A 12006-nucleotide genomic window follows, 5' to 3' on the forward strand; every position below is an offset into this window, starting at 1 on the left:
CAGCAGAATTTTTTTTGTAGCCTTGGCCAGATCTGTGCCTTGCCACAATTCTGTCTCTGAGCTCTTCAGGCAGTTCCTTTGACCTCATGATTCTCATTTGCTCTGACATGCACTGTGAGCTGTAAGGTCTTATATAGACAGGTGTGTGGCTTTCCTAATCAAGTCCAATCAGTATAATCAAACACAGCTGGACTCAAATGAAGGTGTAGAACCGTCTCAAGGATGATCAGAAGAAATGGACAGCACCTGAGTTAAATATATGAGTGTCACAGCAAAGGGTCTGAATACTTAGGACCATGTGATATTTCAGTTTTTCTTTTTTAATAAATCTGCAAAAATGTCAACAATTCTGTGTTTTTCTGTCAATATGGGGTGCTGTGTGTACATTAATGAGGAAAATAAATTAACTTAAATGATTTTAGCAAATGGCTGCAATATAACAAAGAGTGAACAATTTAAGGGGGTCTGAATACTTTCCGTACCCACTGTATGTATGATTCCACCTCCACTGACCGCCAGTTATTTTTAGGAGGTTTGCATTAAGTAGTAATGTAATAAGAAAGTGATATTTAAAGGCCAAATTAAGTATACACCTTATTGATGATACATACTTTGCACAGGCAAGCAGATGAACCCAGAATATAAACGATGTGCAAAGTTTAATATTAAATGTTTTTCCATAGAACACCATTATAAAGAAGACACTTAACCATTTAGCACATTGCGTTCAGATTCCGGGCTCATTTGCTTGCCTGCATCATCAGTAAGGTGTGTACTAATTTCATCTTTTAATATCACTGTTTTAAAGGCATGTTAAGTGTTGTCACATTAAATGTTTTAGAATGTCCCGCTGTTTTTAGTGATGGAAATATTGCGACAGGTGCTTTATATAGATTGCTAATGGCCAAAGCTTACATATTGTTCTCATATCTTGGTTTTATTCTTTTGAGAGGTAATCTAAATACTTTTGGATTAGAACAGATAGAAACTCGACAGGCTTGTTCTGCAGTTCTATGGGTGTTTTGACAAATTGAGCTATTTTTCCAACAGACCAACTAATAATATGATACCTGTACAGAGTTCAGTTTTATGTGGTTACTCTGTACTGTCTTAACCACAGTGTTTCTTGTGCTAAATGATAGGGTTGCATTATTTCTCTCACCAATATTAACTTTGATTTATAGAATTCTACAGAGACTACAGAGATCAGACTCTGTAAACATTCACAAATCATAATTGTCAGTTTTGCTTAAAGTAGTAGTTGCGATTTAATCATGTAGATTAATAGAATTTACAGTAAAATACTTAATATTGTGAGTAAACTTCAAATTCTTCTAATTTCGGAGTTTAAATGTTATATGTATCAGTACATGATGTGCTATTAATGTAAAGTAACACTGAGATTAGCCCTGTCAGTCATGGTCATTTCAGGAGTAACTGAAAATAGTTCAGTTACCCCCCCCCTGTCTTTAACGCCATTGTAAAGGCTTTATTTGGTGCCTTAGGACGGCCTGACTGACAGATGGCTGCTTTTAAATCTTCACTTGTATTTATGTACAAGTCTGTCAGAAAAGGTTTAGGACGCCTCCGTCGCAGCATGCTTTCTACAATGATGATCAAATATTTGGGAAATTCTTCCCAACATTGTTTGAAATTTCTGCGAGTTGCTGGACTTTGACTGTCCGGTTCGCCCCGCGTCTGTCTGCATTTAACGGAGGAATAACGCATTTGTCTATTGAGTTATTATGACCATGAAGAGTAGCTTGGGATTTTAGAGGACTGAAACTGACTGTCAGAACCAGATTGAGTGACAGATTTAGAACACTGTTGAGCGTTCTAGCCTTTCTGAGGATATACTCCACCGACAGTGAAGAGGACGGCCTGGACTCTCTCAAGCTTGAGTTGAACAACTGCCGCTTCCTCCTGACGGGAACCTCATGAAGCACCAGTTAACCCAGTCGATTACATGCACAGACGGCAGCTTCAGACAGTCAGATGTGCTAGAGACATAGCTCATGAGACGTAGCGGACAACTGAAGCATACTTTGGGCTTTTGTGTACTAGTTGGTTGTTGTGAGTCTGCTAACCAGCTAACAAATCAGTGTGTGGATCTGCATGCTGCGTTCCCGTTTAGCTGTTGTTGCTGCTTTCCTCATTCTTATGTTGTAGTTCAGATAGATGCCTCATACATAGCGATGTTTCCCCCATTATGGTCAAGCTAAAGAAATGTCTAATGTATAATCTCTTGCTGCCTACGTAGGTCTCGAGTCTTTGGACCTATTTTTCAATCGCTGGCATTGACCAGAACAACCCCCCCAAAAGTAAATGCCTTCAAGTATTGAAATGGGAGAATGTTGGTTTGTCTTGGTTCCCCATACGCAGTTTACATGTTTCTGCATCTACACGGAGTTTCAGATGAGTTTGAATGGAAGACATGCGGAGTTTCGGCTGAAGAAGAATATTGTAGAATATCACCAGTGTTGGGGAAAGTTGGGACACTGATGTGCTCGTATACTGAATACTGATCTGGAATGAGTTACTAACCCTCACATTTCCACATTATAAGTGAGGAGATGGCTGCATTGATTAAAACAGTGCCTGCCGACCTGAGCTGAAGAAAGATGATCTTCCTCGTCCAGAGGAGAGCTTTTTTGTTTTGTTTTTGTTTTTAACCACATTCTTGTCTCGTTGCTTTAAAATAACGGGGAAGACCGTAAAAGGAGAGATCCCAGTGAATCCCAGCACGCATCACATGATCTCTGCTTATTGTAGGCTAATTCTACATAGGCTAGCTTATTATTCAAAGTGTTGAGATTTTTAGAATACATATTAGCTTGTTTTCCATCTGCCAGTTAAGATTTACAACAAAAATTAGATGTGAATTTTGCATTGGTCTGAACAAACAGGCAGACGGGCTGAATGAGACTGTACCGCCACTGTCTGACAGCAGGGGGCGCTGATGGAGCAGCAGAAATAGAGCGGTTTCCCCGCTGGTAAACAAAAAGAAAATGCCATGGAAGCTCTTCTGAAGACAGTCTTTCGTATAATTTCCCTCAGCAGTCTGCCTTCATTCATGCTTTCACACAAAACCTACTCTGCGTGTTGCGCCTGCATGAGACCGTTAATTTAGCTTAATGCTGAGCAGGATTTATCACGAGGTTTTACACATTTATAAATTATTCCTTATTAAAGATGAAGCTATTCAGTCAAGAGCAGAGTGATTTTTCTTTTGTTCTTTAATTAATATTAATGACACAGACAGCAAGCTGCTCTCACTTTCAGACCGAATGTAGGAATCTGACACTCACACATCAGATTTTCTCAGTTTACGTTCAGGTAAAACTTTTTTGAACTTAGTTAAGATGTAATGTTGTGTGTATTTGGTCGTTCGAGCGCGATAAGACGAAAAGTGCACTCTGCGATGTTCTGTGATGGTGCGCTGTCAGAGTGCGCACACAGAAAACAGCGCTCCAGTGACACATTTAGCTCGCGATTTTTATTTTTTTGGCAAAGGTTTAAAATCTTTTGAATGCTTTAATTGGCAAAACGCCATACATATGATAAACTTTCGTGACGGGTCAAAAATAAAGCATTAAGCTGAACTGCGCCACTGGTGGTGAATGACCGCTGCGGATGCTTCATCACAGTCTGAGTGTTTGCATGTGTGTGTCATGTAGAGTTACTGATTTAATGTTGGGTGTGAAGTGTGTACTTTTGTCTGTCTGCCACATGCTGGTTTCAGATTGCTTCTGAAAACTCTACTCAAACGAGGTGAGCGCTTCAAGAGATAGTTCATCCAAACATGAAAACTCAGTCTCGTCCTTCCAAACCTGTACGACTTCCTTCCACGGGACACAGAATCAGAGATCATGTTTCCAGCACAGTATAAAGTCAATGGCACCAGTGCTGTTGAGACTCTAGTGACTTTGAAAATCCTGTGTTTTGTCAGACGTACAGCTTTAGAGTTTGCATGTTGGGATGAACTATCCATTTAGCAGTTGTTGTTATTGCATTAGTTAATCTAGTTTGTGTTTGTGTGTTGCTCAGTTTCCTCTCCGTCAGAGCAGAAGAGCGCTCCGGACGAGTGTGATGAGGATGAGGATGATGTTGAGATGGTGTATGTGCTGAAGCCCACGAGAGAGCAAGCAGAGCTGGCTGCCAGACTGATGCTTCCTCATACCTTCTTCTGTTATAAAAACCTTCCAGGATATGTCAGCGACGATGACCGCGATGGTGAGATCTACACTCTGTTTACATAGAGTCTGGTTTCTGTCACCTGTGACGGTACAACAAATGACCAAACCATGATTAGTTTATCAGAGCTGCTCTTCTGCACACTTACACACTTATGTTTAAATCTTTAACAGTGTTCAGGGCTCCTTCTGGCTGGCTTTCTTCAGATTTTGGTAGCCTGAAATGAATTTGAACTAACCTGAATAAAAACACATCGACTGGACATCGGCAAATCAGCATGATCAAAAACCTCAGTGATTGTACTTTTTCTTCAAATAAGTCAGGAGAGTAGGTGTGCAACGGATCACAACTCACAGTTCGGCTCGTATTACGGGTTGAGAGATCAGATCATATATTTATATTATTAAAAACATTATTTGAAGAACATCTTCGAAACTACAGGAAAAACTAGTAGCATAACTAATAAAGGTCAAACATTTTTAAAGACAAGTGAACTGTCAATAATAAAATAAGAACAAATAAACAAATTACAAGTGTAAATAAATACAGTATAGTGACGTAAATACAACATGGTGCAGTATAATAAAGTTACAAATAAAATAAGATCTAACAGTAGTATTGAGGTACAGAAATGTGATGCACAGATACATGTCTGATTTCGTTCTTCACTCTTTATGTTCACGTAAGGCATAACCGGCTGCGTTTACCAGAATGCTGAATGAGACGGGTATTTTGACATTTTTGTGTATTTGTCCGTTCAAGAGCAGGAGATGCGAAAGAGGAATTAATTCTGCGGAATACGGAGTTGAACTCTCTTTCGCCTCTTCATGTGCTTGAATGCTTTAAAACACTTGAATGTTTACAATGGAAACACGTGCGAGTGATCAATAATGAACAAGCGAGTGCACAATGCAAATCAAGGAAGGGATTTGACTTCACTATTGAAGAAAGCCCGTCGGGGGGGCAGGGCCGGGCTAGTGACGTCAGGCTAGTGGATTTTTTGCGAGCTCTGGTATTCACATGTTCTGACTCGAGAGGTCTCGGTCTCTGCGAGAAATGATTAACATCAGATGCACTCGGTGTGCTTTCAGATGAGGATTTTGAGAGCGCAGTGAGGAGTCTGAAGGGGAAGCTGTGTGCGGATGGAGCCGATGGAGCGTCTGATCACGGTAGGCTGGGCTTGTGAAATGCGTTACTGGGACTAGTGGAGTCATCAGGGCTCAGCGGTGAGGGCCGGTGTAGGAGTTGGTGGATGTGTGAGGTGTAGTGATGGAGATGCTTGTGTCTGCAGACTCGGAGGTCAGTCTGGTGTGGGAGAAGCAGTCGACTGCAGACGAGGAGCAGCGAGCCAGACGCCTCCTGCTGTCTCCCGCTGTCCTGTGCAACGTCAGCAGCGACTCCGAGCCGGAGGCAGAGAACCCAGATGACTTCAGCACTAAGCTCCAGAAGCTGCAGCAGGAGCAGGTGATGAATGTTTCTGATCTTCACATCGCCGTGAGCACAGCACCCAAGCCTTCCCATGATGCAGCAGCTGTGGACACGAGCAGCGGCGGAGCAGAAGAGCGTCAGACTGACGGCAGCCGTCCCATCGACCTCTCCACCAAGAGAAGCAGTGAGAGCGACAGCACCGCTACAGGTGAGTGCCAGTCAGACCTTCACAATGCACGTCTGCATCCTCTGTGCTACGCGATCCATGTCTGGATGTACTACACTTCCTGAAGGCAGGTGTAGTAGCAGTAAACGGCACAAGCAGCTTGGTGAAAGAAAACACCGGCTGAGCAGAAACTCTCAAAGAGAGCTGGAGTCCAACTCGCTGGTTGCCGGTGTTTTCAGCAGCTTTTTTGTAATGTAGGTCATTTTAGACCAGAAAAAGTTTTGAAATTTTAAAAATCGCTACTTCATCTGAATGGTACAAAACTCACTGACTTTTATTGCAGTCACTGTGACCATAAAAAAAATCTTGGACTTGATTGGAAAACGCTAAATGGTCATAAAAACAAAAGTCACACTTGTGTTGTTCGCAGTCAAAAATGAGCGCCATTGGAAATGAATGGGGAAATGGCAAAGGTTATTTGTTGGTTTTCCTTATTGTCTACAAAGAACAGAAATCTTTGCAAGGTATTGTTAATATGTGCTCAAAAATTGTAGGTGTTCCCTTGCGAAGTCTTACGTTTTATTATGAACAGCAAGTGATGAGGATGGCACATACAATTACAGGAGACTGCACACACCCTTTGAATGATTGTTTTGAGTGGATGCCCCTTGGGCGACGTTTACGGTCAATTAGATGTTCCACAAACCAGTACAAATTTACTTTTGTGCCTGAAGCAATACGTTTATTTAATAAATCTAGTTGATTTAGATGATTTATTTGATTAAAAAATATATATATTTTTTTCGTTGCTAAACAGCAAACGATGATTGAGCGCTTGTTTGAATGAGTGTGTCTGCTTTCCTCCAGCAGGTCTCGCTTTTGGATTTGAATCTGCGGGTGAGGTTTCATTTGCAGAACTGGCAAAGGGTTCAGGTGAATTAGCATTTTGCAAAAGAGGTGAGTCTGTTTACCCGTTTCTGTGTCTCTTGTAAGGCTGGAGAAAAAAAACATTACATGGCAATGTTATTATAGTCTGCATGTCTTCATGAAAGATTTGGATCAGAGCACGAGAGAGGAAAGGGTTTTTAGGGTTGTCTCGCTGGTGTGATCTCACTGCTGCTCATCAATGCCAGGCACACTAAATTATAAATTACATTTTGGTTTGTTTTCACCAAACTCAGTGGTGTTCCTTCAGAACACAATGACACACATTCGGCACTTTATTTATTCTGTGCTTAAGCAGAAACACTGGTTGTCATATGAGGTGAAAGTCTAATAGGTGTGTTCAGGTAATAATGTTTGCACTGCATACTGTTATTTGTATTCTAATCTCATTTCATCTTTGTTTGATTTCTGACAATGCTGTCCTAAAGCAGATCATAAGATCTTTTTTGTTTTTAAAGACCTATGCATAGCATCAGTTTTGGGGGAAAAAATCACAAATTCCATGAAAAGTAAATGATGAACAGTTTCCATGAAGTCTCACTCATTTCTGCATTTCATAATGTATTTTCTGTTTGCTCTGATTGTTATGTTAGCGCTCAGCCCTGTTGTCTAAACCTTGTGACAAGCTCTCGTCTCATCCTGTAAACAAGCTGTTCATAATGTTTGTTTTTTGCATGTGTGTCTGTGTTCATTGGCAGCATTAATATGAATTGGTATTATGAAGTTCTAGTATGATAGCATGCTGCTGCTGTCAGCATTGATATTGTGAGTGTGCTGTTTTCATCATGTGTTTATTTCTGCAGATGATGATTTCTCATGGTCAGACGCAGGAGCCAGAGTCTTTGGAAGCGCAGCGACACAAAATGAAGGAGAAAAGGCTCGCAGTGAAGCAGAAGAGGAGGGCAGTGATGAAGAGACGACTCATAATGAGGAGATCCACTTTGAGCCGATCGTGTCTCTGCCTGAGGTGAGTGTTTGCTGTGATGCTGGTAGCTGTGCTCCTCGTGTCTCTGGAGAAGTGTGACGTGTGCTGATTCTGCAGGTGGAGGTGAGGTCTGGTGAGGAGGACGAGGAGATCCTGTTCAGAGAAAGAGCCAAACTTTACCGCTGGGACCGCGAGCTCAACCAGTGGAAGGAGCGCGGCGTGGGAGACCTCAAGATCCTATTCCACCCGCTGAAGAAGAGCTACCGCCTGCTGATGAGACGCGAGCAGGTGCTCAGAGTCTGCGCCAACCACAGCATCAGCCCGAGCATCGAGCTCAAGCCCATGAACACCTCGGCTAACTCTCTGGTGTGGACCGCCACAGACTACGCAGGTGCAGCCCTCACTCCTCGCCTCACACACATCACCATGCTGCCGCTGTCCTCACGTCTGTATGTTTGAACCTCCCCGCGGGGGCCGCGAGCTCAACCAGTGGAAGGAGCGCGGCGTGGGAGACCTCAAGATCCTATTCCACCCGCTGAAGAAGAGCTACCGCCTGCTGATGAGACGCGAGCAGGTGCTCAGAGTCTGCGCCAACCACAGCATCAGCCCGAGCATCGAGCTCAAGCCCATGAACACCTCGGCTAACTCTCTGGTGTGGACCGCCACAGACTACGCAGGTGCAGCCCTCACTCCTCGCCTCACACACATCACCATGCTGCCGCTGTCCTCACGTCTGTATGTTTGTCCACACAGAGGGAGACGGGAAAGTGGAGCAGCTGGCGGCCAAGTTCAAGACTTCAGAGCTGGCGGAGTCCTTCACACGAGCCTTCACAGACTGCCAGAGCCGCATGTGTCAGACTGACGCCGCTCAGGTGTCTGCCGCCGAGGCGCTGTCTCGAGACTCCAACCCTGTGGTGTTCTTCGACATCACCGTAGATGACGAGCATGCTGGGAGAGTCGTCATGGAGCTCTTCGCTCACATCGTGCCCAGAACGGCGGAGAACTTCCGGGCTCTGTGTACGGGAGAGATGGGCTTCGGCTACCGCCAGTCCATCTTCCACAGGATCGTCCCGGACTTCATGTGTCAGGTGAGGACACCGTCATTATGTAAAACTAGGGGTGCCATTATAAATCGATTCTGAGCTTAGTTTTTAACAGCAGATGGCACTGCGTGCTTTAGAAACAGCTGTACTCTGCTTGCTTCCAGTTCCACACATGCACTATTTAAACCTAAAATAATCATTCAAAGTTCGAAAAGGTTTAATCAAATTACAAGGGTGTCCACAGTGGGCTGTGTTTACATTGATCTTGCGGGCAAGCATAAAAGCCGATGTGCAAGTACATTTAACCACTTACATGTCTTAACCGAACGCACAAGCGCTCTTCTTTGTGAGCATTTGAGTGTGCTGTTAGAAACTAGCCTAGGGCGCCCTCTGCTGTTAAAAACTAACCTCAGAATCCATTCGAGAGAATCACGATGTATTCGGACACACGCCTGTAAATGTAATGCCCAAGTTATTCTGCTGTTCATTTAACAGACCGTTTTATCCAAAGCAATTGAGAAGCAGTTTTTATAGTTATCTGAAAACAAAATCATTAAAAAAAACGTTTTCATAACTTGAAATAAACATGAACTGGAATAAAATATAAAAAACATTTTATTCCAGGTAGTTTCCAGGACACCATTTCTCATTTTCATTTCATTTGAAGTACTAAAATAACTAAAACAAAAATTTAACAGCAATAAAAACTATATAGTCCTACTAAACAAATAATACTAAAATTACAAAAACAACAAAGTTATTAATAATTCCAACAGAAAATAACAAAAATACTATTCATAATACACTGCTCAAAAAAATGAACGGAACACTTTCACACATTGAATCTGTGAAATTAATGAAATATACATATAATGAAATAAGTTGAATATCTTTACTTGTATACACTGTGTTATTCGTTGAAGAAAATTGTGTAACAATGGTCAATGGAAAGCAAAATCATCAACCCACTGAGGACTGGATTCAAAATCTGAGTAAAAATCTGAAACTACAGGCTGATCGATAGTGCATGAGTTTCATCACAGCAGCTCATAGTGTAAGTCAGTAGTGTGTATGGCCTCCACGTGCCTGTATGCACTGCCGACAACGTCTAGGCTTGATCCTGATGAGATGATGGATGGATCAGGACATCAGAGAGCTCCTGGACGGTCTGTAGTGCTTGGGATGCTCTGATAAATGACGTCCCAGAGGCTCAGGATTGAGGGCCAGTCAGTGGCATCAGTGCTGTAGTGATGGGTACTCGCGTCACTGATTGTGACAATCACGCTGTGATTTTGGATCATGCGTCACTTAAGGTGTTGTCAGATGACCACTTACCCCGCCGCCGTCTTGGTTCAAGGCATCAGTCGAGGGCTTTCACCTTGGAAGTATGAGAACAGTCCCAACAGAGGGGCTGTTCAGTCATTTACAATTAATGCAAACTGGAGGGAGTTGGTCAGTTGATTTAAATGAAAGATCGGTGATGTAATGTTAACTTGTAGAGTCTCTTACTGTGTTATCAACACTAAGACACAAGTGTAATGAAATAATTTTATTAACAAAAGATAAACCAGAGTAATCCCCATCTACTAAATAAATACCATGAATGATAAAGGAATTTTATCAGAGTACATATCCAGAGTGAGCAAAAGGGCTGGCAGAATCACTCTGGACCCCTCACATCCAGCACACTCCCTCTTTGAACTGTTGCCATCTGGTCGACGCTACAGAGCTCTGAGCACCAGAACGACCAGACACAGGAACAGTTTCTTCCCTCAGGCCATCCATCTCATGAACACTTGACAATAACTGTGGAACACACACTATTTATTCACTCATACACTTATTTATCTAACACTCATACTCAGCCTACACCTCAAATTTGCACATAATATACAGTACCTGTACATACAAAACTGTCTATTGTAATGTACCTGCACATACAACTGTCAATTTATATATTTTTATTCCTTATTTACTTGTTCTATTTTTATTATCTGTGTTTTTTGTTCTGTCACTGTCGTTCTGTTACACTGTGGAAGCTTCTGTCACAAAAACAAATTCCTCGTATGCGTAAACATACCTGGCAATAAAGCTCATTCTGATTCTGATTCTGAATAAGATGCATAAAATGCAAGTGATTAAGTTGGGTGTTGCTATGACAAGGTTACTTAATCTTGCATTTATTTGTTTTGAGCAACAGTTTATCTTTCCATAAGATAATTTGTTGTTAACTGATATCTGATGTAAATTAGAAAATGATCATATGTAACAATGCCAAGGTCTCTGGAGGAGGTTTGGATAAGTGATATTTACGTTCTCTGCGATCGAGTGAGCAGTCCGGTGGTGGTGACTTCTTCCACTGGGTGTGCTGGTAACAATGCATTGGGAAAAGGAGCAGGAATCTGTTTCGAGAGCTTTGAACATGAAGTGCTGTAGGATGCTGGTCTCCTGGAGCACCAAAGGGTCCTAAAATCTGGAACATGCAGATGTGGCCCTGGAGTAGGTGCAGAAGGTCCTTAGTCTGGAAAAAGCAGACGAAAGTAGCTTGAAGTGAAGGTTTGCTTGCCGGAGCTTAACCTCGTTGCAAATGTCTGCATGTCTTCTGCCTCTCTGGGCTAGAGACTCAGAACTCGGTCGATCCACTTTTGTCTCTCTGGGATGGAGACTCGGGACGTGCTGCATCTGTTGTTTCGCTGGATGAAGACTGAATGTAGAGTACCTCTTACCTCACGGACTGTGGACTCAGGACGTAGCATATCTGTTATTACCTCCTACCACACAGGCCAGAGACTTGTACCCTTTCAACAGACACTCCTTGATCTCTTTATCTCTTTCTGATGAGGAGGAGATTGCAATTTGGCGCTTCTCCATTCTTCTCAAGGCGGTGTGGCCCACCCTTCTTTCCTCCCGTGGAGCTCACTGCCGTAGTCCAAACACATTTAGAAAAGTGTCACTAAAGTTCTACCAAGGCAAGGCAAGTTTATTTGTATAGCACATTTCATACACAATGGTAATTCAAAGTGCTTTACATAAAATAAAATAAAAACAATAATCACAACAATAAAACAAGGAATTTAAAAACTTGGAAAATTATTTAAAAAAAAAAAAAATTGATTTAAGAAAACGATTATACATATAATACAGTGCAGTCATTTCGGACATCGCACAGTGCTCATTCAATAAATGCACAGCTAAACAGATGAGTTTTGAGTCTGCATTTAAATGTGACTAATGTTTTAGCACATCTGATCTCTTCTGGAAGCTGATTCCAGCTGCGGGCGGCATAATAACTAAAAGCACATTCC

The 12006-nt window shown here is 42.3% G+C and overlaps 1 protein-coding gene across 1 annotated transcript in view; it reads left to right on the forward strand.

Moving 5' to 3' along the window:
* Positions 1–12006, forward strand: part of LOC107559216 (E3 SUMO-protein ligase RanBP2-like) — a 73970-nt gene that overhangs the window by 29856 nt on the left and 32108 nt on the right. Inside the window, 7 exon segments of the mRNA XM_016242966.1 lie at positions 4048–4233; positions 5286–5363; positions 5486–5830; positions 6656–6745; positions 7537–7700; positions 7776–8049; positions 8412–8746. Of these exon segments, the coding sequence (XP_016098452.1) occupies positions 4048–4233; positions 5286–5363; positions 5486–5830; positions 6656–6745; positions 7537–7700; positions 7776–8049; positions 8412–8746 (1472 nt within the window).

This window comes from Sinocyclocheilus grahami, unplaced genomic scaffold (genome assembly GCF_001515645.1).
Source record: "Sinocyclocheilus grahami isolate Dianchi unplaced genomic scaffold, SAMN03320097.WGS_v1.1 scaffold678.1, whole genome shotgun sequence".
In the NCBI taxonomy this organism is placed as follows: Eukaryota; Metazoa; Chordata; class Actinopteri; order Cypriniformes; family Cyprinidae; genus Sinocyclocheilus; species Sinocyclocheilus grahami.